The sequence below is a fragment of the Lacerta agilis genome, chromosome 17 (genome assembly GCF_009819535.1).
Source record: "Lacerta agilis isolate rLacAgi1 chromosome 17, rLacAgi1.pri, whole genome shotgun sequence".
NCBI lineage: Eukaryota > Metazoa > Chordata > Lepidosauria > Squamata > Lacertidae > Lacerta > Lacerta agilis.
Genome location: NC_046328.1, coordinates 30,905,847 through 30,932,769, shown reverse-complemented (window position 1 = coordinate 30,932,769; position 26,923 = coordinate 30,905,847). Strand labels below are relative to the sequence as shown.

The window sequence follows — 26,923 nt, the reverse complement described above, 5'->3', positions numbered from 1 at the left end:
TAATAATAATATTGGGAAAACGCGGTAAGAGATTTCAAACAGTCACGTTGTGACTTAGACAAATTATCTTTGATTATGGTTCCCTTCTTTTCTCATTTCTCCAAGTCCCGTAGGACCAATTGATGAAATAAGGAAATTGATGGATTTGTGTTGGCTGGAACAAATGTAGATTTGGGTCTAAATTGGCATATAGCATGGTTGCTCATAGCAAAGAAGTCTCGTAATTTAATGTTACGTATGAGTTTAAACAAGTCTACCCTGGTCCGGAAAGCACTGTAGGAAGGTTTTGGAACAAAACCCAGTCCTAATTATAAAGTTGCTAACTCTTTACTGGAAAGAACACGTGAGGAGTTGTTGACAATTAAAATTTCCTCCTTGTTCAGGAGCACTTGCCCCTGCGAAAAACCCCTTGGTAACGGGATGTAATCCTGGGAGTTTTCCCCACACAGAACTGCAATTCTCAGCATCCTTACCAAGCTACAGTTCCCATGATTCTTTGTGGGGGAGGGGAGGAATAACATGATTTAAATTTACGGGGTGCCCCGGTCAGAACCGACTCCAGCTACCCTGGGCGAGCAAAGGGGCTATTGGCTTCGGTAGCCAAGTGGAACCTCCAGGTCCAGCAGCAGTATACCTCCAAATACTGGAGAGGCAACCAAACACGAGGAAGTCCACCGTCTACACATGCCCTGCTTGCGAGGTTCCAGAGGATGCTACTTGGGAAAATATAGTTATGCTGGTGGGCGACGCGGCCTGGTCCACAAATGTTGCAGCCGTTCCGAGAGGTTTGTTCTGCGGGAAGAAAGAGGCAGCGAAAGCCCAGCAGCTCCAGCTCTTAGTTCTCCTCTCCTGCCATCAAGGCAGCTCCCCAGAGGCCCTCCATTGCTGCTTAATGGATGCTCCTCCACCAGCAGCCGCAGCCCAGCTCCTTCCCCGCCCGACGCTAAGTGCAGTACGCTGGAGCTGGCGGAAACCCCAAATGGGCCAGGCCCGGTGGCTCCCTGCTCATCCGCCACCCCACAATATGTCTTTTCATAAAACACCAGCCGGGGCTCCCAGGCTTACAAGCAAAGCGAGAGCCATTAGCCTTCCCCCCCCCCATGTGTCTTTATTTATTGAAACCGATGCCAGCAGGGCTCAGATCCACCTGACAACACCACCACCACCCTGTGTGACCAGGAAGGTCTTCTCTGGGGTTTTCGGATGTGTGCGGATTCTCTGAAGCAGTGGTGGGGTGGCAAAGGCGGAAGCGCAGGGCCCCTCTTTCGTGGCTGGTCACAGCCTCTTCTCAGATTCTGCAACCTTCCAAGATAATAATAATAATAATAATAATAATAATAATAATAATAATAATAATAATAATAATTTTATTTATACCCCGCCCTTCCCACACTGAATCTTATAATTATGCAATGAAAGTCGCCCTGGGTACTTTCTGTATACAGAAAGTACCTGCAAGGCATCAAAAATGGTATAAAGTCTGTGGCGGCTTTTGAATGATCCTGGAGAAAAAGATTGTCTGTCAGAAAACGAAGCTGTGTTTGGGTTTGTAGAAGGTTTTGGAATTAAATAAAGGATAAATGAAAATGTTAAGTACTTTCGCTAGTAGAAAATGAACACTTATCAGGAAAGACAGGAAGTCTACAAGTGGTGTGTTTACTTAAGCATTAAATTATGGTTTAGTTTATGTTTATAACTTAGGTTTAAGTTAAGAAGTAAAGAAGAATTGAAATGTTTGTATGTGTGGGTGTGGGTGTGATCAGTTGTCTTATATAAGTTCTCACATGTCGTTATGTACTACTGGTACTACTGGTACTATCGGTGTTATTTTTAGTTTGTGATTTGTGGTATATTGTTGTTTGTTTATCTTCTGATTCTGTATTATTATTTTTTTATGTTAAGTTTGACTAGTGTATGTTTATGTGTTGTAAATAAACTCCAAAAAAAAAAGTCGCCCTGGGATGTACTGCAACCATCAGTGCAGATCTCTAGGTGGGCTCACATACTCAGAAGATCGCTCATCAGATGAACTCAAGTTGTTGAAACTGAAAACTTGCTGAACGTGCATTTGGCATCTTAGCAAACAAAGGATGCTTAAGAGAACAGACAGATAAAAATGGCCTCTTGGGTTTCTGCGGCGGAACAACTTGCTGTACGGTAAGCCACCCCAGCTGGGGAAACCCAGGCAGATGGGTGGGGTATAAATAATAAAATTGTTGTTGTTTTTGTTGTTAGGGTGGTGGGACAGAATCGCTGGCATTACAATCAGGAAAGCTAATGCAATGTGGTCCCCCGCCCCCAGTCTAAACGCCCCCCCCCCTCCACAGAGAAACCCCTTATACATCAGTCCAGGAGACCAGCGAGTTAAAATGTAGTTTATTCCTTAAATAAAGTTCCGTTAAGTCATCTTGCATTTGGCACAGCAAAATAAATAATAATAAAAAAAGTTGGGGTGGAGGAAGAACCACGCACGCATGGACAAGAAAGTCCAACACTGGGGCGGGGGGGGGGGGGAGAGAGAGAGAGAGAGAAAGAGCATCGAGTGAGTCAGGGAAACATTGGCTAATTTCAGACGCAGGGGAAAAAGAGAAGGGCGGTCGGCCTTGAGGGGTCAAACAAACGGAATGAGCCACGGAAGAGAGGATAAAGCCTCTGGGCTAAGGTTGAGACCTGGAACCTGCAGGAGCTGAGAGAAAGAGAGACAGGAAGAGCACAGGTGTGAAACCGAGACCGGGGGGGGGGGGGAGAAGAATCGGCAGGTCCTCTTTGCTATTCAGGGCACCCCAGGCCACAAAAGCAGGCCTTCGAGGCACAGGAAGAGGAAGGGGACGTGGCTGGGCCTCAGAACCCCCCCCCCAACCCTCACCTGTTTTACTTTTCTCAAGCCATAGCTCAGGAGAATAAGGCGAGCGCAAATGGGGACGGAAAAAAGGAATAGACCGTTTTAAGTGGAATTTGGACAGTGGGGTGCAGGCTCCCCCCTCATATCTGGAGGCAGAGAAGGAACGGGGAGTGCTGGGGAACCTCTAAAAGGGGTGCCAAACCCAAAACAGATACCTATTTATATCAGCCCCCCACCCCCACCCCTCACTTTAAAAAATGAAGACACAACATCAAAGATAAGGCAGGGCTGTGATGATGGATGAAAAAAAAAATAGGGAGAGTTGGGGTACAAAGATTTGGGGGCACAGAGCTCCCCACCCACAGGCCACGTGGGGAAAGCAGGAGGCATGGAGATGAATTTCTGTGGCATCACCCGCAAGGGTTCAGCTCAACAACGACAAGGGGGGGGGGAAACAACCCACTACTGTTCTATTTACTAAAATAATGCAGATGACTGTGTAGTAGGCCAACACCACCCTCCAGTGGCCAGCACCGGCAAGAAAAAAGCCCTATAAAACTTTGTGGAGGGGAGAGCCTAGGAGAGGGAGCCATGGCCGCTCTGAGCACAGCAGTTAGCTAATGAAGAGGGCACAGCAGAAAGAGCCAAGCGCCTCTTCTCCCACAGACAGACACACACTCACAGGCCCCCAATCTGCACTACACATTTCACATTTGCGTCATACCGCTTTAAGCAGCTACTTCGGCTTCCCCCAGAGAATCCTGGGAGCTGTAGTTTGTTAATAAGCGTACCAGGAGCTGCTAGGACGCATTAGAGGGCTATAAATTCCCAGTTCCCTGGGAAGAGGGACCGATTGTTAAACCGCCTCCAATAACTGCGTGAGGGGAAAGAAGGCCTGCTAACAGGTCTCGGCGCTGTTGACAGACTAGTTCCCCAGGATCCTTTGGGGGGAAGCCGTGACTGTTTATAAAGTGGCGTGACCCTGCTTTTAAATGCAGTGCCGAGGGGGCCACAAACGCACACACACACACAAACAAGGGTCTAGGAAGCACCCCTCTGCACCAAACAGGAGGAGGATGACCCCTTTTACTGCCAGTGTAGTTCTCCCTGCTCTGTTTTCCGCCTGCAGGGAAGATGTTGAAGGCGGCAGAGCCCCTTGCTGTTTAACCAAAGGGGGCAACCAATCAGGAAGCAAGAGGGGCAGAGAGAATTGTGGGAGATTGCGAGGATCCGGCAGCCCACGGTTGCAGCTCAAAGGGAGAAACTTGGGGAAGTCGGGGAAGTGCCCCCGCCTCACCCCACCTGGGCTAAGCTGAAGGAGGAGGGGTGGGGGCACGTGAAGAGGCTCCAGCAAATGAAGAGTCGCTCCTAAGCAAGGCCTCCATCCTCCCCGCAGCCTTGGGAGGAAAGGCAGAGAGGTCCCCTGCTGCGATCTCCGGTGCCGAGGCGATCTCGCAGAACGGTTGGAATTGCGGGAGGTGAGGCGGTGCTGCCGATTCCATGCTGGGTGGTGGTGGTGGTGCCGGGGTGGGGTGTGGGTGGGGAATGAAAGGACAGAGGTGGAGCAAGGAGAGCACAGCCTTCTAAAATCAGCACACACAGGAAGGACTTCCGAGGATGGAGGGAGGGAGAGAGAGACAGAGAGAAAGTGCAACTCGGCTTGTCGGTCAAAGCTGCCCCCACCCCGGTTGGGAAGGGGCCGGAAGAGGAAGAGCGGCGGCAGATTTCTAACACATGCGCGTGCGCACACACACACACGCACGCCTTTACGAAGGCCGGAAAGCGTTGCTCGCCGCCCCGGTCGCTGCGTTGGCGGCCGCCGTGCGGACCGCTTGGTTGGAGAAGACGCCGGCGGCAAACTCCTCCTGGGCTTTCTGGAAGCTGGCGCCCGTGCGGCGGTAGAGAGAGTGGATCTGTGGGGAGAGATTGACCGGAGACGGCGCTGGTTGTTCAAAGTGCTGGCTGTGTCCTATAAAAAGCCCGAGATTGGTCATAGGCAAACTCCGGCCCTCCAGATGTTTGGGACTACAATTCCCATCATCCCTAGCTAACAGGACCAGTGGTCAGGGAGGATGGGAACTGTAGTCCCAAACATCTGGAGGGCCAGAGTTTGCCTATGCCTGCCCTAGATGGTGCCAGCCGGGTGACGGACGTTAACTCCCTCCATGCCCACCCCGGGATGGCTGCGGGCAGGATTCCCGCATTGCAGGGGGTTGGACTACATATCCCTCAGGGTCCCTTTCCAACTCTACCATTCTACCTGCACAGGTGCTAAGATCCTCAGGTGAGCACCTTCTCTCCGTCCCATCAACCTCAGAGGTGGGGTTGGTGGTGACCCGAGAGAGAGTGGGTGCAGAGAGCCTTTTCTGTGGCTGCCCCCATTATTGTGGAATTCCCTCCCGAGAGAGGCCGGACTAGATCCTTCCTTGTTATCCGGCAGGCTCAGATCTTCCTGCTCAGACAGGGCCTTTGAAAATTAAGGTGCGGACAGGACTGATCACTAGGACTCTGTCAGGGCACACTGCACGCTACTTGCTGGTTCTGAACGTATTCTGACGTGTTTTAATGGTTGTTCTCAGATAGTTTGTTTTCATTACTTTGTATTTTATGATGATGGTTTGTTTGGTTTTTTAAGAAAAAATGTATTTAGACACCAGGCAAAAACATTCCTCTTTACCCAGGCCTATGGCTATCTATCTATCTATAAATGTAAAAGGTGGATGTTTGTGACCGATCGCCTTTCTCCGTAACCGCTTGACCGATTCCGTTGAAATTTGGACACAATGTTCCATGGCCGTATGGGAGTGTTTGTATGTGCTTACATTGTACATATAGCACACCTTTCACAGGTAAAAACGTGACTTTATGCAAAAATAGCGCCCTCCAGTGGACGACAATGATATTGTACAACTTCAAAACATCACCTTCCCTTTCCTTTCTTTTCAATTTAACACACTAAGCCACAGCAACACATGGCCGGGTCAGCTAGTTACATAATAAAAATAATTTTATTATTTGTAGCTTGCCCCTAATCTATTGCCTGTAAATTTGGGGGGGGGACGGGACTGTTACGATGATGATTATTTTACTATTATTTTACTATATACGATTATTATTTACTATTTTACTGTCAGTATGCTTTTTACTATGTTTTTACTATGCTTTGTAATGTGTTTTTCGTGTTGCACAGTGCCCCGATATCTGTTGATAAAGGGTGGCATATAAATTGAAATAATAATAATAATAATAATAATAATAATAATAATAATAATCCTCCAATCCCACTTTGGGATTGAGGACCCATCATATAATCCCTGAGTTAAGTGGAGAGTCGCCTGTACTACAATAGCTACAATTCATAGAATTGTAGCGTCAGGTGGGAACGCGAGGGTCATCTAGTCCAACCCCCTGGAATGCAGGAATCCTTCTGCCCAACATGGGGCTCGAACCCACGGCCCTGAGATGAAGTCTCATGCTCTACCGACGGAGCTACAATAACAATAATTTAAAAAAATAGTGTGGGAAAATTCACAGCAGGGTGAAAGCAAACCATAACACCACCCCCCTTATTTTTTAAAAAAATTGGGAGTTCCCTGGGAAGAGGTATCGATTGTCAAACCACACTGGGAACTGTGGCTGTGGGAGGAGAAGAGGGAGCTCGATTGACGGCTCACAGCACCCTTAACAAATTGCGGCTCCCAGAATTCTTTGGGGGAAGCTGTGGCTGTTATTGTATCATGGTGCTTTAAACGTCATTATTATTATTGTTGTTGTTGTTGTTGTTGTTATTTATTGAATTTATATACTACCCTATACCTGGGGGTCTCAGGGGGGTTCACTGAATAAAATCAAGATATAAAACCACAAAATACATAATAGAAATAAAAGCAGCAACCCAATAGCCCCCTCCCCCCCCCCCACAAAAAAGGGCATAGTATGTAAATCGGATCAACCAAAGGCCTGGTTAAAAAGGAATGTTTTTGCCTGGCGCCTAAAGGTGTATAATGAAGGCGAACTTCTCTGGGGAGAGCATTCCAGAGACGGGGAGCCACTGCAGAGAAGGCCCCGTTCTCGTGTTGCCACCCTCCGGACCTCTCGAGGAGGAGGCACACAAAGGAGGGCCTCAAAAGATCTCAGGGTCCAGGTAGATTCATATGGAAAGAGGCGGCCCTTGAGGTATTGGTGTTCTGTAAGGTAAAGGGACCCCTGACCATTAGGTCCAGTCGCGGACGACTCTGGGGTTGCGACGCTCATCTTGTGTTACTGGCCGAGGGAGCCGGCGTACAGCTTCTGGGTCATGTGGCCAGCATGCCTAAGCCGCTTCTGGAATGTGGTGCAAATGTGGCCACGAAACCACAAGGAATCTATGGCCATCTATGCCACGTAAAGAAGGAATGAAGGAAAAACAGGACCGGGAGCTCAAGCAACCTGTAGCTGCCACCATACTTACCCGCTTCAGCATGATGATGCCGAGTCCGGCGACGACCGTGAAGAGTGTGGCCACCAACATCATGAGAATGGCCACCCCAGTGTTCAGCTTCAGCGCTGTGAGGCTGACGATCCAACCACTGCAGTTGGGGGTGGGGAGCGGAGAGAGAGAGAAGGATCAGTGCCCGTGAGCAAGGGGGCGGCAATTGATAACTGTGTGTAACGCAGCAATTTTAGGCATAAAGAAAGTCTCCCCTAAAAGCAGCCACAAAGTGTAATTATTATTTATATCCCTGGATTTCCGCCCCTCCTCTCTCGCACAAAGCAACTTGCAAACCATTTTAAAAACAAAGAATAAGAGTTTAAAGAAGGGGGCCGGTCACCATCTCTTAGCCTAACCCTACCTCACAGGGTCGTTGCGAGGATGAAACAGGGAGGAGGAGGAGGAGGAGGAGGACCACATACACTACCTTGAGGTCATTGGAAGATAGAAGTGGTATACAAATACAATCAATCAATCATTTTTTTTTTTTGTTAATTAAAAATAAAATAAAATCCAGCAGGCATTTCAATTGAATTCCAGTTTTACAGTTTGGACCGATTTTTGGTTTTGTTGTATTGCGCTCCTTGTACATTGCTTAAGAGAACTCTGCAATTGAGCAGTATATGAAATGTCTAAATAAATAAGAATCGCCCCAGGAAAGCATGGGCCGCTTCCATTCCGTGAATTCTGCTTGGCCGGCACATTTTAACACTTTCCCTGCAAAGGCCCCAGATGGCAGAGTTGCTAAACTTCCCTTCAAATATCAGTGTCGCCTTTGCGAACACTTAAGAGCTTGAAACAGTCCCTCACGTGTTTTCCCTATCGTGCACATTAAGAAAGGGGTTGAGAACGCTAAATTTATCCCCTTAGGAGCCAGTTTCCTGGTCCATCCCTAAAGACGCTATTGAACTCCTTCCTTGAGAGGCTCTAATCTATTATCTATTATGAAACAGGTGGTGATAGATGAAAGGGGTGTGTAAGGTCCTCTGTTCGTTGCTCATGAGTAAGCAGGCAAAACTCCAAGTTTCCTTTAAGAGTTTTGTTGTGCAAACTATGTACAGTGCAGAGCTAACAAGTTCATGTCTGTATCGAGCGTCGTCAGAATCCGGGAATGGCCCCTTCCGGTTCTGACCCCAACAAAAGAGCTTCGGTATACGGAAACCCCGCCTCCCATCCTTTCGTTTCACCCCTCCACGCCTTTGGGGCAACGGAAATTGCGTGCCTCCTTCATCACCCCTTGGGCTAGGGGAGTGCTGGGTCTCTCCGGCATCCTCAGAGCCTCGACCCACCACCCCCTGAAACCCATGCCCCTCCCCGCTGGAAGCCTCACTGCTCCCTCTGCTGCCAGAGGAGATACTGCTGGTCAGGTGGGACCAGGGCTCTCTGTAGCATCCCAAGAGCCCTTCCACCACCTTGCGCTGCGCCGGGGACAGTTCCCTGACAGGGTGTAACATATTTTACACCCGCTAAGACAGCTCCTAATTTCTCACCTTCGCTCTTCGAAGGCTGTGGTATTCCCCCCCCCCCATTTTTTAAACGTCTGCACTTCTTCCATGGTCAGTTGACTGTAATTCTACATTTGATTGATTGAGCAACCCCATTCCCTGCCTCACCCACTTTTGTGTTCGCTCCCCATTCAGTCAGAATTATGGGGCCCAGAGTTTCCTCAGCCTTTGTTGCTGGGCTGTTCCCCAGCTCCATTAGGGTCCCCCCCCACCCACATTTCATTCTGCTGCAAAGCTTGGGGTTCCCAAATACCCAAAAGCAGTGCTGTTTTTCTAGAAAAAGAGGTGCCCGAACTGACAGTGAACACCTTCCCTCGTCCCCTTTGAATGGCAATGGCGCTCAATGGCTGGAACAGAGTTCCGGTAAGTTCCGGCTTAAAAAAAACACAAACGCCCTGCATGAAAAGCCGCCTCCTTCCCTACAGACCCCCTTGGGTGTTAAGATCAGCACAAGTGACCCTCTTGGTTCTTCCGCTGCCCTCAAAATCTTGGGTGGTGGTGGCAGCCCAGGAGAGGGCCTTCTCTGTGGCGGCAGGGGCGGACCATGGCAATATGGCTGCCCTGCGTGAGGCCAACATTTGACGCCCTCCCTGTACCAGCTTAAAGCGGGATTTTGGGAAGGAGTCGTGTGGCTCTAGCAGGGTCCTAGAGCCCCGCCTACTTCCCAAAGCCCGGAAAATGCTTGTCCGGTTTTGGAAAGGAGACAGGACCCTGTCAGGGCCCTTGTGCCTCCTTCCTGAAGCTGGCTCAACCAGGCTTTGAGAAGGCGCCCTTCTGAGCTGACAGAAAGACGAGGAAGGGGCCTGTGAGAGGCCAGTCAGAGTGGGTTTTCTCAGGGTGGGAGGCTGAGGAAATGGAAGCTCTCCCAGGTGGGAGAATTCTGCTCTCTGTATGTGTGAAGATTAAGATAAAATGGTAACTGAGGACCGCACAGATATATTTATAATTTTGCGTTATACAGTTGTACTTTGGTTGTCGAACACCTTGGTACTCGGACGTTTTGGCTCCCGAATGCCACAAACCTGGCTGGAAGCGAGTGTTCCAGTTTGCGAATGTTTTTTGGAAGCTGAACATCGGATGCAGCTTCCAATTGAGTGCAGAAAGCTCCTGCAGCCAATCAGAAGCTGCGCCTTAGGTTTTTGAACCGTTTTGGGAGTCAAATGGACTCCCGGAATGCATTAAGTTCGACAACCAAAGAACGGCTGTCTGAGGATCATATGAGAATTATTATTAATGTATCTTTCTTTTTCTCTTTGGTGTTTTTTCCCCTGTTTTATATATTGTTTTCTATTATTCTTTTTAGCTTAGTTTGAATTTCATGGTATATTCAGTTGAAAACCTTTAATAAAATTGATATTATTTTTTTAAGAGAGAAGACGCCCTCCTCGGCTGTGGGGAGAACCTGTGGCCCTGCCCCTAAGCTATGAAACTCCCTCCCCACAGAGACGCAACCTGGCACCTTCATTATACAGGTGAAACTCGAAAAATCAAAATATTGTGGAAAGGTTCACTTCTTTCAGAAATTCAACTTAAAAGGTGAAACTAATATATGAGATAGACTCATGACATGCAAAGCGAGATATGTCAAGCCTTTATTTGTTATAATTGTGATGATTATGGAGTGCGGCTGATGAAAACCCCAAATTCACAATTTCAACTTTGGGGTTTTCATCAGCTTCATGCCATAATCATCACAATTATAACAAACAAAGGCTTGACATATCTCGCTTTGCATGTCATGAGTCTATCTCATATATTAAACTCCAGTAGCTAATGACAAAGGTCCGTATAGTTAAAGCTATGGTTTTCCCAGTAGCGATGTATGGAAGTGAGAGCTGGACCATAAAGAAGGCTGATCGCCGAAGAATTGATGCTTTTGAATTGTGGTGCTGAAGGAGACTCTTGAGAGTCCCATGGACTGCAAGAAGATCAAACTTATCCATCCTTAAAGAAATCAGCCCTGAGTGCTCACTAGAAGGACAGATCCTGAAGAAGACTCCATAGAAAAGACCCTGTTGTTGGGAAAGATGGAGGGCACAAGGAGAAGGGGACGACAGAGGATGAGATGGTTGGACAGTGTTCTCGAAGCTACTAACGTGAGTTTGGCCAAACTGCAGGAGGCAGTGAAAGATAGGCGTGCCTGGCGTGCTCTGGTCCATGGGGTCACGAAGAGTCGGACACGACTGAACGACTGAACAACAGCAACAGCTAATGAAAACAATTGCTTACATAAATGGACTTCTCCACAATATTCTAATTTTTTGAGTTTCACCTGTACAGCTTTTGGTGAGTGCTGAAGGTGCGTCTCCTTTATATCCCTGGTCTTTTCACGCCCGAGACATATATTTCCAGGACCGGCCTTATTTCTGTGATCGCCAGTTGATTTAGGCTGTTTTCAACGTAAGTGCTTCAATTGTTTTAGCTTACCCTGGGACCTTAGGTAATAAATTAAAGTGGCAATACTGCAGGCCACAGAGACAGCGAAGAACAGGGCGCCTTTACCTGAACCCCCAGCCTGGGATGCCAATGGCCTGGAGAACGTACACCACATCTTGCGCAAAGAAAATGAAGAAGAAGACAAAGAAGTTGAAAGAGCTGTCACTCCTGAAAGAGAAGGAGAGAAAGGAAGCGTTAGGCCCTCTTGCCATTAAAAGGGTTGTCTCTATTTATAAGAATATTTACATACTGCTGTTCCACTGAAATAAATAAATGCCAGAGTGGTTCACAACAGTCATACATAAAAATCAGACAGTAAAAAACACTCTATCCATATAAAACTCTTATCCACAAGAATGGGGAATTGGTGACCCTTCAAATGTTGCTGAGCACGGTTGCCATGTGTCCTCTTTTTCCAGGACACATCCTCTTTTGCAGGGGTAAAAATTCTGTCCGGGTGGTTTTTTTTATTTTTATATTTGCCAAATTGTCTCTGGCTATAACTTCTGGATGAGACATAGACATAACTGGTGGGTGAAGACTTGCTTTCTTCTTTTCTCCTGCCTCCCCTCAGCAACAGATCACAGCTTCTATAGCCTACATATAGTAGAGGTAAGGGAAGTGGGTGGCGCTGTGGGTTAAACCACAGAGCCTAGGGCTTGCCGATCAGAAGGTTGGCAGTTCGAATCCCCACGATGGGGTGAGCTCCCGTTGCTCGTTCGAAAGCGCGTCAAAGTGCAAGTAGATAAATAGGTACCACTCCAGTGGGAAGGTAAACGGCGTTTCCGTGCACTGCTCTGGTTCGCCAGAAGCGGCTTAGTCATGCTGGCCACATGACCCCAGAGCAGTACACCGGCTGCCTCGGCCAGTAAAGCGAGATGAGCGCCGCAATCCCAGAGTCAGACACAACTGGACCTAATGGTCAGGGGTCCCTTTACCTTTATAGTAGAGGTATTTAAAAATGAGAGTCGTCGTGGCATCCTTGTTTTTGCTCTTCAAAATGTGGCGTTCCCCTGACTATGCTGGCTGGGAATGAAGGGAGTCGTGAGCCCAGGACCGTTCGGGTGGGGCCAAAGCTTCCCTCATGCCTTAGGCAGCAGAAACCAACTCCCAAAATACCCCTGCCCAATTTGCCTGCCGTCAAGTTACCCCGCTCCATGACAGCATCGGGCCTCACAGCCGCACACCCTTTTTCCCGCCGTACCTGAAGGCCTTGTACATGGGCCGATACCAGCAGAGGAAGGAGCAGGGCGTGAAGATCAAGGCCCAGAGGATTGAGAGGCCAAAGCCTGAGCCGCCCGCAGAATCCACGCAGAAAAAGGCCAGGGAAGCCAGGAAGTTGAAGAAGAGGGTCACAATGCTGGCTGTGGGGACGGGAAAGGCGGCGTGGATTAGCGGATCTCGAGGAAGTGGAGAGAGAGGGGCAAAGGCGGCCCCCAAAACTGCAGCTACCGGGGGGGGGGAGCTAAAGCCCTCTATCGGGACGCAGCTGTGCCCCCCCCCCGCCCTGTACAGAGTTAAGACCAGGGGTAGGCAACCTAAGGCCCGTGGGCCGGATGTGCCCCATTGCCCAATCGCCTTCTCAATCCAGCCTGCGGATGGTCCAGGAATCAGCGTGTTTTTACATGAGTAAAATGTGTCCTTTTATTTAAAATGCATCTCTGGGTTATTTGTGGGGCATAGGAATTTGTTCTTTTTTCCCCCTTCAAAATATAGTCCCCCCCCCCACAAGGTCTGAGGGACGGTGGACTGGACCCCCTGCTGAAAAAGGCTGCTAACCATTCTTTTTAATTCAGCTGCGCAATCTGCCCTCAAAAGGCTGCTCATTTATTTATTTGTGGCTTGGGTTTCTTTACTATCCTGCCTTTCTCCCACAGTGCACAACCCAAGGCAGCACAGAGGATAAATTTGAAATGATACGCAACTTAAAAAAAAAAAACACCCCACAATAAATATAAATACAGTGGTGCCCCGCTAGACGAATGCCTCACTAGACGAAAAACTCGCTAGACAAAAGGCATTCGCTAGTGAAAGGCTGTCTCGCAAGACAAATTTTCCTATGGGCTTGCCTCGCAAGACGAAAAAAAAAATTCCCGTCAAACCGCTATTTTCCCGTTGGTGTTTTGCAAGACGAAAAATTTGCTATACGGCAGTACTTGCAGAACGAATTATTTTCGTCTTGCGAGGCACCACTGTATTTAAAGAAAACAAATTGGTACCCCTATTCAGTGAAAACACCAAGAAGCCTTTAAAAGCACACCAAAAATAAAAAAATGATGTGGCTTGTGTTTCCTAGTTAATTTGTAATTATGCCGTGAGTGAGTGTGTGTGTGTGCAAGCTTGCAGGGCACACAGAACGCTTCTTCAGGTGGCTGTTTGTTTCCTGTTTTGAAGCTGCAAAGTAACTAAAGCATGTGAGGAGGATCCCCATTGACACAGTGGCCTTAGGCTAGTTTATCTACGTTCTCCCTGCGCTGACAGAGACAGCGTGGCTCTGAGCTGCCAGTTGCCGTGAACCTCAAGCGGGGAGAGTTGTTGTTGCCCTCAGGTCCCCTTCCTGGGCTGTCCATAAGCACCTGGCTGGCCGCTGTGAGAAAGAGGACGCTGAACAATGATGGGCCTTTGGCTTGATCCAGCAGGATTAAGACTACCTGCTCTAAGTCCTCCCTGTAGCTGCTGCTGGGGACTCAACCTTCTGCCTGCAGGACATGGGACTCCTCTGCCGCTGTGCTGTGGCTCAAGGGCTTACCCATCCAGAGGTAGTACATAGTCGTGACCGTCTTCTGGGAGTCCACGGGAATCTCCACAGGGATATCCTGATAGAAACACGGCTTCACGGGACAGAAGGAAGGCAACGGCGGCCAGTTGTTCTGATGGGCTGCGAATCCAAAAGCAGAGAAACAAGAGTGAGGCAAGCATGCATCTTGGAGAGAGGCAGTGGCAAATTGAGGGTCCTGTCATGATACTCACAGCCAAGCCCCCTCTAAGATTATGCAATAATCTATATATATATTGTCAGGACGTTCAGTGGTTGCTCATGAGAAATCAGCCAAACGCAGAACTTCTAAAACTAAGTTCTTTATTGTGCAGATATTTACAGTGGAGCAAAAGTTCAAACGTCCATCTCATCCCTCTGCAGAGTCCAGGAATGAACCCTTCCGGTTCTTTGTCCAGCAAAAGAGGCGCGGGATCCTGAACCCCCGCCTCCCCCTTCCACGTCTTTCCTGTCTGCGAACTCGGGGCGCGAGAAACTGTCCCTGTTCCCCGCTTCCCCCTTGGTGCTCAGGCACTGCGATCTCTTCACAGCCCCTGCGCCGACTTCCTGCCTCTAACTCCCCCTCCCCACTGGAGGAACGGTCGCTTCCTGCAGAGGAGGGGGGTGACGAACTGGTGAACAAAGGGGGTGGTCCCCTGTACTGCAAGCTCTCCCAGGATGCTACCTGTCATGGGGAGGGGGGTTTCCTGACAGATATATATATAAATGTTCCCATTGCGTGCGCGGCGGTTACCAACTTGCTCCGTAACCGCTGGACCAAATAGCATCAAATTAGGACACAGCATTCCATGACCAGCAGGGAATAACATGGGATAATTAATTTTTTACAAAACCACACCTGACATACCTAAAATAAAGAACAAACGCCCCCCCAAAATTGGCGCCCCTATTACACGTCACCAGCAAAAGCACTGAAGGCTCCAACACCATACAATAGAAAGGCGGATTGCCCGGCAGTGTCACAGAACCTGTGCAGACAAAAGAACCTCCGGCGCTGGGCTGGAGGGGCGGGAAGGGGCCGGGGCCGGTGGGGGACCAGGCTGAGAGGGCAGGATAGGCCCAGTGGGCGGCGGAGGCAGAAGCCGCTTCCCCTTCTCCTCCCCACCCACCTCCCCCTGCGGAGTCCAGGCTGAGCTTCCCTCTCTGCCTCCCCTACGGAGCTCTGCCCGTTCCCACACAGGGAGGCTGAGGCGCGGCCGCTTCTCATGCAGGAGGAGCCGAGGACGGGGAGCCGACAGAACCCCTCCCATTACACAAAATCAGACGCAGCAGGGCGCGGCTGGGTCAGCTAGATAATACATCGCAGTGATCCATGCAGATCTCCACCATGCAGATCAACTAGATCAGGCATGTTCAACAGGTAGATCACTGGACGTCTGCGGTAGATCACTGGTAGATCATTGGCTTCCCCCCCCGAAAGAAGCTGAACAACTGTGGCTCCCCTAAAAAAAGCTCAACATTTTACCTCCTCCCTGAAAAAAACTCAACAACTTTGACCCAACTCCCCCCCCCAATGGGCCTTCCTCCTTCTTAAGAAAAGATCAACAACTTTGACCTGAACCCCCAAAAAGGGGGTGGATCACTGCCAGTTTTTAACTCTGTGAGTAGATCGTAGTCTCTTGGGAGTTGGCCACCCCTGAAGTAGATCTACTATTTTCTGCGCACCTACATGGGGGCAAATGATTCGGAGCGCTCCAATATATTTTTTTTCAGAGTAACTTACTGTATTTTTTCCATTTATAAGACTAGGGTTTTCTTCTTCAAAAACTAAGCTTAAAAATTGGGGTCGTCTTATACGTGGATAGTGAAGAGGTTGGACAGGTGATCGGTAGCTGCCGCGAGCCGAAGATTGTCAGCGGCGTTTCGGCGGGTGATTTGTTGTTGCGGCAAGTTCCACAGGCTATTATTGGCTGCTGCGGCAATTGGGCGGGCGACTGCCGTTTGCTGTCGGGGAGCGATCCGTGCGATCGGCTGTCTCAGCCCCACAATTTTTGGCAAACCCCCCCCCCCAAAAAAGCTCAACAACTCTGGGCAATCCCCCCCCCATTTTCTCAATTGGGAGTCACAAAAAAAGAGGGGGCGTGTTATACACGAAAAAGTAGACTTTTTCCATTGTACATAACAGAACTCGCATGTCGTTCTCTTGAAACCGAAGCACCTTGTGGTTTCGGTGTTCCTAAACACTTTGCTTTGCAGCCTACAAAACAACCTCCTTTTTTTCTCCAGAGTGACCCCTGGAGCCCATCCTCAGAGGCTGACTCCCCTCCTTTCACTCTGACTGGCTCCAACCCGGCCCAAAGGGCGAGAAGATTTCCTTTGCAGTGGCTAAAAAGCTCCCCTTTCGTGCCGACTGGGCAACTCTGAGACAGACCCTGCTCCAGGAAACAGTTGTGGTCTTTGGCACCGCGGCCCCAGATCGCTCACTGCCAGGGTGGGCTATACCTGCTCCGCCACTCAGAGCAGCGTTCTGCAGTTCTCGCTCCCGCCGGTCCAGCTCCTCAGCTTTGCGGTTCAGTTCCTCTTGCCGTTTCAACAGTTCTGCCGCGGCGGCCGCAGTCGACTCCTAGGGGGAGAGCAAGAGGAAAAATCAGACGGAGGAGGAGGAGAAGAAGAAGAGTTTGGATTTGATATCCCGCTTTTCACTACCCGAAGGAGTCTCAAAGCGGCTCACATTCTCCTTTCCCTTCCTCCCCCACAACAAATACTCTGTGAGGTGAGCGGGGCTGAGAGACTTCAAGAAGTGTGACTAGCCCAAGGTCACCCAGCAGCTGCATGTGGAGGAGTGGAGAAGCGAACCCGGTTCCCCAGATTACAAATCCACCACTCTTAACCACTACACCACACTGGAGAGGAGGAGGAGGGACAGTTCCTCCCTATGTATATTTTTCATCCGATTTATTAATTATTATTATTATTATTATTTAAATTTTTATGCCACTTAATTTGGTGCTTTTGTTTTTGCTATTTATTTTGTGTGTGTGTGTGTGTGTTTTTTAAGGCTTTTTCAGTTAATTTGTTTTTTGACTGTGTGGATCCCAGTTCAGCTACTGATTGATTGATTGATTGATTGTGTGACTGCGTAAATGGATAAAAGCCCCCCATCCAAACAATGACTAACATCAGTGCAGGTAAGAAAAAATAATAATTTTAACTATTACCATCTACAATACTGTTTTATTTATTTTATAGCACAGAGATGGATTGTTGCTTTCGTTTTGTGGATCAAATGGTCTCGTTAGATAGTAAAATTCATGCTAAATTGCTGTTTTAGGGGTTGTTTTTAAAAGTCTGGAACGGATTAACCCTTTTTTGCATTACTTTCTGTGGGAAAGCGTGCCTTGGTTTTGGAACGCTTTGGTTTTGGAACGGACTTCCGGAACGGATTAAGTTTGAGAACCAAGGTACCACGGTACATCACTACTAAATTATTTTAAAACACAAACACTCCAGCCAATAACACAAATTTGGTTATATGAACATTCAAAAGCATTGAAAAACAAAACTGTCAATCGGACAAACATATCAATGGTGTCACTGAGAGGGAACAGACTTCCAGAACGGATTTTTTTAAGTTTGAGGACCAAGGTAACCACTGTAACTGCAAAGCCTCGATGTACAGAAAGGCAGTCCTGGTAAAAGAGCCTTAAACTACTGCTCCAAAGGGAAAATGAGAAAACTATTCCTGCCTGTGGTACATCAGAAGGTCTCTAATCGGACAAAGGAGGTGCAGTGTAACCCATCTATGCAAACAGTGCGCTGTTTCTTTAAGGGAAGTGGTTTGGGAGTGTCACAGGGAGAGAGGTCTGATATGTCTCAGAGTTAAGTCCCACTCTGCTGAGTCTTCTGAGAAGTGAAAGCAACTGGGTTTCTCTTTCTCCGCTCGTTCGCTTCCTTTTCTATACGGTTTGTAAAAGCAGCATTCTGCTCGACGTAAACCAGGCATGTCTAAAGTCCATTTCAGGGGCCTAATCCGGCCCTCTGGTTGGTTTAATCCAGCCCCTGTGGCAGTTTATTTCCTGGGGTAAAATGCTAAAAAAAACCTCAACAACTCCAACCCTAAAAAACCTCTACAACCTTGGTTGGCCCTTTGGTTGGCCCTTCACTTCATCAAATCTGGGCATCTTTATAAACGAAGTTTTCCAGTTAGTCAACAAAGATCTGCGTTAAAAGAAGCCAAGCTTCCGAGAACCGTCATTCCGGTTAAGAAAGCCTCGGCCGGCGCAACACCACGTCATCACAGAAAGTGGCAACGGCCTCAGAAAGCAGCATTATAAGAATACCGGTTTCATTTCTTTTTTTTAAACCCACACAATTACAAGCTGCTAGTCCTGAAGATTCCTCTCTTGTTATTTCCGTCATAAAAGCAATGCAGCGATGAAACAAATCGCATCGCCTGAACTCGCCCACCGTGCAGGAAACAAAAGCTGTTTTGGAGGATTTGAGAAACGGAAATAAGAAAGTAAAATAAAAAGGTGACCATCCTGGATTTATAGTCTCGAACCCAGGAGCGTTTAAACGCAGGCACTTCCCCCTTACCTGCGTGCCGTAGGAGCCGTAGTTCTTGGGCTCGGTGGGGCTTGGCTTCTTGGCGGGCTGCAAGGCAGGAGCTGGCGGTGCTGCAGGGGGGGCCGGTGAAGCCGAAGGAGGGGCATCGTAGGGAGGGGGCAGCTGCTGCAGAGGGGAGAACGTGAGAACATAAGATGCGCCTGGTTGCTGGATCAGGCCAATGACCCATCTAGCACAGCATCCTGTTCTCACAGTGGCCAACCAGATGCCCCAATGGAAAACTCTCAAGCAGGATTCGAACACAAGCCTGCGGTGCCCAGCAACTTTGGATTCAGAAGCATTCCTGCCTCCAACCGTGAAGACAGAGCATAGCCGTCATGGCTAGTTAGGCTACTGGCAGCCTTCCCTTCATCCTCATTGCCTCATCCTCTCTTAAAGCTGTCCGAGACGGTGGCCATCACGGCTTCCTGTGGCAGGGAGTTCCGTAATTTAACATGCTTTCGGTCTCCCTACATGCTGCCCTGCCAGCCTCAACAGAACCCCAGCCACCATGCGCCCATGTAAAGAGAGACACGGCAATTTCTCTCACAAGCACACCAGTTCTAGAGAGTTTCCCCTCAGCACCCCATACGCCGAGTGCAATCTCAGCCTAGCTGCAAACTGGGCCTCGGAGAACTTTCGTTCCCCCTACAAAAAGAAGCAACAGCGAAATTGGTGTAACGCTCCTACCGCTGTGTTGTCAAAAGGGTTGTAGACATCCAAGGTGGCATAATCCGACATCGGCCTGTGCTGTACGATGGCGGGGTCCTGAGAAGACAAAAGAAGTTGCGTTTAGATTCGAGAACTGGTGTAGATGTCGCGATGGCAGCCACCTCCGGAGGCTGTCTCTGATACGGTAGACTAGCCTTCCCCGACTTTGGATCCCCAGATATTGGTGGACTACAATTCCCATAATCCCTGGTCACTGCGCCATGATGGAAATTGTAGTCCAACAACACCCAAAGACCCAAAGTTGGGAAATGGCTCTCAATGGCTCCTAGACTTAGTCATCATCATCATCATCATAAATTTATACCCCGCCCATCTGGCTGGGTTTCCCCAGCCACTCTGGGCAGCTTCCAGCAAAATATTACCGTAATATACAATAATTCATCAAATATTAAAAGCTTCCCTAAACAGGGCTGCCTTCAGATGTCTTCTAAAAGTCAGATAGTTGTTTATTTCCTTGACATCCGATGGGAGGGCATTCCACAGGGCGGGCGCCACTACCGAGAAGGCCCTCTGGCTGGTTCCCTGTAACTTCACTTCTCGCAGGGAGGGAACCGCCAGAAGACCTTCGGAGCTGGACCTCAGTATCCAGGCTGGATGATGGGGGTGGAGATGCTTCTTCAGGTATACTGGGCCGAGGCCATTTAGGGCTTTAAAGGTCCTCACCAACACTCTGAATTGTGCTCAGAAACGTACTGGGAGCCAATGTAGGTCTTTAAGGACCGGTGTAATATGGTCTCGGAGGCCACTCCCAGTCAGCAGTCTGGCTGCAGCATCTAAGGCAACAGGCCTCTGAACGGCTGTTACTGGGGAACCCAGACTGGGAATGTTATGCACCTCCAGATGGTGGAGATGTCAGGTGCCATCCTGGCACCCAGGCATCCTCACTTGGTCGCAGGTGACTGATAAAAGGTAAAGGGACCCCTGACCATTAGGTCCAGTCGTGGATGACTCTGGGGTTGCAGCGCTCATCTCGCGTTACTGGCCAAGGGAGCCGGCGTACAGCTTCCGGGTCATGTGGCCAGCATGACAAAGCCGCTTCTGGCGAACCAGAGCAGCACATGGAAACGCCGTTTACCTTCCCGCCGGAGTGGTACCTATTTATCTACTTGCACTTTTTGGTGTGCTTTAGAACTGCTAGGTTGGCAGGAGCTGGGACCGAGCAACGGGAGCTCACCCCATCGCGGGGATTCGAACTCCCGACCTTCTGATCAGCAAGCCCTAGCCTAGGCTCTGTGGTTTAACACACAGCACCACCCGCGTCCCAGTAGGTGACTGATAGCCAGGTGCAAAATGCAGGACCCACAGTTTAATGCTCCCCTCCCAGCTGAGCAGCGCAAACAAGCTGTGTTGTCCCTCCTCGCAAGGCAGTGGGGTGAAAGTGTATCTCCAGATAGTGATGTCTGGCTGGTGATACATCGTGATGTTTCTTCTTATTATTATCATGCCACTGGATTGCTAGTCAGCATTGTTTATGGTTGGAACCAGGGTGGATTTGATTTAAATCAAACTGATTTAAATCACGATTTAAATCACTAGTCAGTAAGGCTTGATTTAAATCACAGTTTTCTACATAAAGACTAATTCTTGCTGGTATAACTTTAATATGCAAGTAGATGAAGATTTTTAGAATAACAACTTCTCATATTAGTTTTTTTATCCACAGTTCAATAGGTTAATCATTCATATTTGGACATTTCTGTTGTACTTAGGAAGGAGAAAAATAATCATTACCTTAACAATAACAATTTAAATAGATTTATTAGATCCATTCCACTTCAAACAATCAGAAAAATATTGTTTCTATTCTATTCACTGAACTTCTTGAAACTTAACACTGAAGGGGTTGATTCTGTATCATAGGTTTGTAGAACAATAGGATTAAGGTCTTTTTCTCAACTCTGTTCATGTTATAACATTTTTGCTGTGAAGAAGAGGCATGTGATCTCTGCTGAGTCAAATTCAGTTTTGAGAACTGCAAAAGTAAACCAAGCATCTGTGATAATATCTTGTAGGCAGAGAAACTGCCCAATAATCTTACAAAAACCTCTGGAAGAGCATAAATGGCATTGTGAATGGATTAATGGAACTTATTTACCAAAAAATTAAACATATACAGCCTTATTCTACATAATTAAAAAACTAATCTTTATTTCATGATTGAATAACCTTTGGATGGTAATATATTTTCCCCAAAAAGCATTTTATTTAAAAAAAATCCGATTTAAATCAAAAAATCCGATTTATATTTAAAAAATCCAATTAAAAAAAAATCCAATTTAAATAAAAAAAATCTTTTTTTATTTTATTTTTAATCATTGGTTTTTATCCACCCTGGTTGGAACTCCGACAGTATCTGACATCGCCCAGCCCTAGGGACTAGTAACCATTGGAAAAGTTATCCTCTGCCAATTTGTCTAATCGCCTCGTGCTTCGTGGCACAAATCCGCTGGATGCCAAGGTGGCAAAAGGGAGCCACCTTGTGCCCTGCCAATTCCACATAAAGCAAGGGGGTGAGGGGAATGCTTTGAATGTGTGGCATGGATATGACCCCCATGATCATCCCAGGAAACCCCCTGTCAGTTCTCTGGAAGGCTCTTTCCTGTTGAAAACAGACAGGCACCTGCAATTCTGCAGAAACCGTTTCTGCTTCACCCAGCGTTCTCAGAGAATTAATACGATTCATTCACTTTGAATTTCATAATCTTAAATGTTTGTGATGTTTTAAGGATTCCCTTGTACGCTGCCGTTGTGTATGCCAACACTTTCAAAATATGCCAGCACTTTCAGTCCTAATATCTGTTTGCTGTTCGCTGTGACAGCAGCTGAATGGAGCCCCCATCTTCTGAGGCAGTCTACCTCCGAATGCTCTGTGTGTTGGGAGGGTGGGGGAGGGAGGGTGTGCTCCCCCCCCCGCTTGTTGGCTTTCTGGAAGCTTCTGGCCAGCTGTTGTTGGAAACAGGATGTTGAAGCAGATGGGGCCTGATTTCGCAAAGCAGGCCCTGTGTTTTAATCACTGATATGCTGGCCAGTCGCTGTTACTGTAACTCTGCAGTGGGGGGAAACCTTGTGGGAAAGGAGGGTTGAAATGGGAGCGCTCTAAAGCTACTTGTTTTGATTTGAAGCTTGCCTTCGGAGCCTGAGGAGGGTGGCTCAGCTCTCGCATGGCTTCCTGCGATGGGCAGGATGTGGAGGAGAAAGCTTGAACTCTCTGCCTCTGTCAACAGCTTTGCCAGATCGAGCCTAATTGCTCACCAATGCAACATCCTTGTGATGGCCTGGGAGTCAGACTCTGATGCTGAACCTGAGGGATCCCAGCCTGCACAGGATTCCCCGCCTCCAGAACCAGCTGAGCCGGGGCCAGGGCTTGAGCCTGAAGGATCCCCACCTGTGCTGGATCCCCAGGTGCAGGCATCAGCAGAGTCTGCTCTGGCTCCTGATGGGAGGGAGGACCCATTGCCTGCAGGTGCTCCACTCCCAGCCTCTTCAGAGGAAGCTGAGGCATCCCCTGGGTCCAGTAACCCACCAGCCTCTCCTGAGCTACAGAGGCTCAGGGCAGAGAGGCGAAGGGAGTTAAGTGTCTGCAGGAGGAGTGCTCGCCTCCAGGCCCGGAGGAGAGGCGAGTCTCCGGAGGATCGGGACCGCCCTAAGCATAGGGCCAGATAAAAGCCAGCCAGACCCAGCCCAAGTTGCGTGAGCAACTTAGTTGCAAGCGTGTGCTCAACCTGCAACCTTGTGCCTGAACCTGCCTTGGACCTTGACCTGCTCCCTGCCTTGCTCCCCGCCGGATTGACCTCCTTTGGACCCCTAGACCCAGGACTGGACTTGGACCTCGCTTCATGGACAAACCCTTGGGGCCAGCACAATCCTATTCTCACAGAGGCCAACCAGTGGAATAGACGCCCCTTCATTGGAGGTTTCTTGGCAGGCCATCTTGCAAGGATCCTTTAGCCGTGATTCCTTGCATTGCAGGACTAGAGGTCCCTTGAGGCCTCTTCCCAATTCTATGATTCTACAACCAGATGCCTTCTGGGACAAATAATAATAATAATAATAATTTATTTATACCCCGCCCATCTGGCTGGGTTTCCCCAACCACTCTGGGCAGCTTCCAACAAAATACAGTGGTACCTCTGGTTAAGAACTTAATTCGTTCCGGAGGTCTGTTCTTAACCTGAGGTACCACTTTAGTTAATGGGGCTCCCACTGCCGCCGCAATTTCTGTTCTCATCCTGAGGTAAAGTTCTTAGCCAAGGTACTACTTCCGGGTTAGCGGAGTCCGTCACCTGAAGCGTTTGTAACCCGAGGTACCACTGTGTTAAAATACAGTAGTCCATCAAACATTAAAAGCTTCCCTAAACAGGGCCGCCTTCAGGACCTTAGTGCGGGAGACCTCGGCTAGTGCGCAGTGTTCAAAATTAGCCAGGCGCATTTTGCACCCAGCTATTGGCCACTTGCGACCAAGTGAGGGTGCCTGGGGGCCAGGAGGGCACCTGACATCTCCGCCATCTGGGGATCCTTGGATCTGGACTATTTCCCCACACGTTAACACCCGATCCTGTAGAATTCTGTCAGTTATATTTTTTTCCTGCACAATCAGAAATCATTTCTGGAACCAAAATGCTTATTTCTGTGCCAGCCGGAGCAGGAACAGCGAGTGACGTTCTAGTGAATTGTTGCCACTTCTCTTCACTTACCCCACCCTACTGCCCTGGTCATGTCTGTGAAGAATATCCCAAGGTTATGAATGGCCCATGTCGCCATTAAGAAAAAGAGGTCGAAATAAGCCAATATACATGTGGACTGTCCCTGGGTCAAGTGGCTTTTCTTCTTTCAGTTCTCTAAGCTCTTAACCGAGCTCAAGGTTGCCATCCGAACTAGCCAGATGTTTAACTGATCATCAATCACAGCCAGTCCGTCATTTGAAAGATAAGACTTTAGAGCTGTCTTGCCCCAAAATGGCAACTAGACCTTCTGCTTTGACGACTGTACCCTTGGTTTGAAGCTGGAGGAGACTCTTGAGAGTCCCATGGACTGCAAGAAGATCAAACCTATCCATTCTGAAGGAAATCAGCCCTCAGTGCTCACTGGAAGGACAGATCCTGAAGCTGAGGCTCCAATACTTTGGCCACCTCATGAGAAGAGAAGACTCCCTGGAAAAGACCCTGATGTTGGGAAAGATGGAGGGCACAAGGAGAAGCTGGGACGACAGAGGACGAGATGGTTGGACAGTGTTCTCGAATCTACCAACATGAGTATGACCAAACTGCGGGAGGCAGTGGAAGACAGGAGTGCCTGGCCTGCTCTGGTCCATGGGGTCACGAAGAGTCAGACACGACTAAACAACAACAACCACCCTTGGTTTAAGGAGCTATTTGGTGCCTAGGTTATATATCTGAGTTTCTAACACTGGGCAAGAGTACCTCTGAGCACCCACAGATAGCACCCACACAGAGGCTTGAGAGAAAGGCTTGTGGAAAGCAAGACCTCCAAGCACTGTTCACACCTCTCTCTTTTGACCAAAGAATAAATATTGACCCAAGCAGTTACTCATTGCCTATGGAGCTTAGGCAACCCATTTCACTTAGAAAAGTTGGGTTGGGCCTAAAAAGCAGTGGAAGGGGCAAGTAGACAACAGGAAATATTTCCCGGCCTGGAGAAGACACTATTTGACAATTTAAAAATTACCACACTTGAGAAGGTAAGTCAACAACAGGCCTGCAACTTGGAAGGAACCATGTGCTTGGGATCTCATATGAAAAAATCCCAAGGTTGATAACCCTGGGTAAATATCGAGTTGGCAACAGATTACCCCACCTCAGATCCTGGTTATCTTTAGGAGAGATAAGTGACGCAGTGAACTAGGCCAAACCTTAAGAGTTTCACAGCCGTGGAAGAGGCAATTAGAATGAAGTGAAGCGGCCAATTATCCAAAGAGATCTGGGCTGGGCTAGCAACTAGATTCATTTAATCCAGAGATGGGACAGAATGCAGCAATTCTCAGGAGGTGGAGATAAACGAAGGCACCATGGGAAATACCATTTGAAGAAGTAACTGTATGTGTATAGCCCCTCAGTTATTCTAGGGTTCGGTTAGCTCCGTAACAGGCAGCCTCCAGTTATTCCTGAGGATTTTAAATTTATTTTTAAGGTAGTGCAGGCACAAACACTGCAGCGTTCTAGAATAGTATGGTTGACTAAACAGATATGGAGACAGCAACGGGGGGCCAAATCCAGCCAGATCAAGTGTTTCTTACCCCAACTGATGAGACGGGAGTGGAGAGAGAGGCCCTCATTCCACTAATAAAGGGTAATTTAAAAATTAAGCCTGCCCTACAGGCTCGGCTACAAAGGATCCATTGACCACCAGATTCAAAGCAGCAGCAAACGACAACAACAATTTACTGACATCTCGCTCTTGCTCTGCCAACAGTCGCCAGGAGGAAGAGTCGCTTCTGAAGAGTCGGTATGGGGGGGAAGCAGCAGACGTTGGTTCATAAGGAGCCAAGTCCTAGGGGCCCGAGGTCCCTTACGCCTCTCCCCAATAAAATATTTGAGGGGGCGAGGCCACCCGCGCGCCCCCACCAAGTCGATAGGCATTACCATTCAAATAGTATGCGTGTGCCGCGTCTTGTGATCGATTATGTGGGGAGGGGCTTACCTGCCCCTCCAATATTATATTCAAGTGGGCACCCCTGCCTTGGTTTATTATAAGTGGGGGGGTGGTGGTGGTTGGGGATGGGAGAGAGGCCGGCACCCCGCAATCGCAGCACCAGGGGCAAAAGCAAACCCAACAGCGGAGAGCCAAGAAGGCGCCCGACTTACTCCCAACTTCGGATTTACCACGGGAGGGTAGTGGGAGGTTAAAACCCCTCTGCTCACCCCCAGAGGGACTGGGGGTAGGTAAGCTACGAGGACCCACCCACGTAAAGACAATGGGCAGGGTGTCAACGAGTTCAACGCCCCAAGGGACAGCCTTGTCCCCGAGTCCCCGATCCGTATCCGGGTAAAGAGCCCCTTTTACCCCGGAATGGGCATCATCACCCCGGGGGAGGGGAAACCGCGCCCCCCCCGCCGCCGCCGCCCCCGCGCGCCCGACAGACGCACCTGGAAGGGATTCCCCGTCTCCCCCTCGAAGGGGTTTCCCCCGCCGTTCAGGGCCATGCCTGCCCGTCCTGCCCTCCCTCCGCCGAGCGTTCGACTGCGTCGCCTCGCCTGCGATGCTCAACGCCCATTGGCTGCCAAGGTTCTGAGCGTCACCCGCAGAGAGGGAGGGGATTCCTACGCACGTGACTGAGAGGAAACGGGGAAGTGGAGCCGAAAGGGAGATGCCCCGCGCGGGGATGATGGGAGATGTAGTTCTCTACCCGAGGCAGAGCTTGAGCTTGGAAGGTACTGGGCGCAGGGCATGCTGGGGGCTGAAGTGCAACGAAAAGGATATCAGTCATGCTCCGCACCAGGGGTTAGGCAACATGGAGTCCTCCAGGGGCTGATGGACTCCAACTCCCATCAGCCCCAGCCAGAAACGCCGGCGGCTAGGCGTGATAGGAGCTGTAGTTGCTGGATTACAACGCCCATCATCCATAGCCATTGGCCGTGCTGGTGGGAGTCCAACAACAG

General features: G+C 49.0%; 1 protein-coding gene across 1 annotated transcript; it reads right to left on the bottom strand.

The window, feature by feature from the left end:
• Positions 1-4,421: 4,421 nt before the first annotated feature.
• On the bottom strand, positions 4,422-26,544 carry SCAMP3 (secretory carrier membrane protein 3). Its single transcript, XM_033174160.1, has 9 exons — positions 26,411-26,544; positions 19,266-19,343; positions 18,567-18,701; positions 16,473-16,593; positions 14,004-14,132; positions 12,459-12,618; positions 11,321-11,422; positions 7,293-7,410; positions 4,422-4,755 (listed from the first exon to the last, which is right to left on the bottom strand). Exons 1-9 carry the CDS (start codon positions 26,465-26,467, stop codon positions 4,609-4,611), a joined length of 1,047 nt encoding a protein of 348 aa, XP_033030051.1. The 5' UTR covers positions 26,468-26,544; the 3' UTR covers positions 4,422-4,608.
• Positions 26,545-26,923: the final 379 nt, after the last annotated feature.

Bases quoted from the DNA above. Each gene is read 5' to 3' on its own strand.
- SCAMP3 (XM_033174160.1), bottom strand. From the start codon at position 26,467: ATGGCCCTGAACGGCGGGGGAAACCCCTTCGAGGGGGAGACGGGGAAT. The intron at 12,619-14,003 runs GTAAGCCCTTGA...CCGTCCCCACAG, and splicing joins TATGTACTACCTCTGGATGG to CCAGCATTGTGACCCTCTTC. The intron at 4,756-7,292 runs GTAAGTATGGTG...CTCTCCCCACAG, and splicing joins GCATCATCATGCTGAAGCGG to ATCCACTCTCTCTACCGCCG.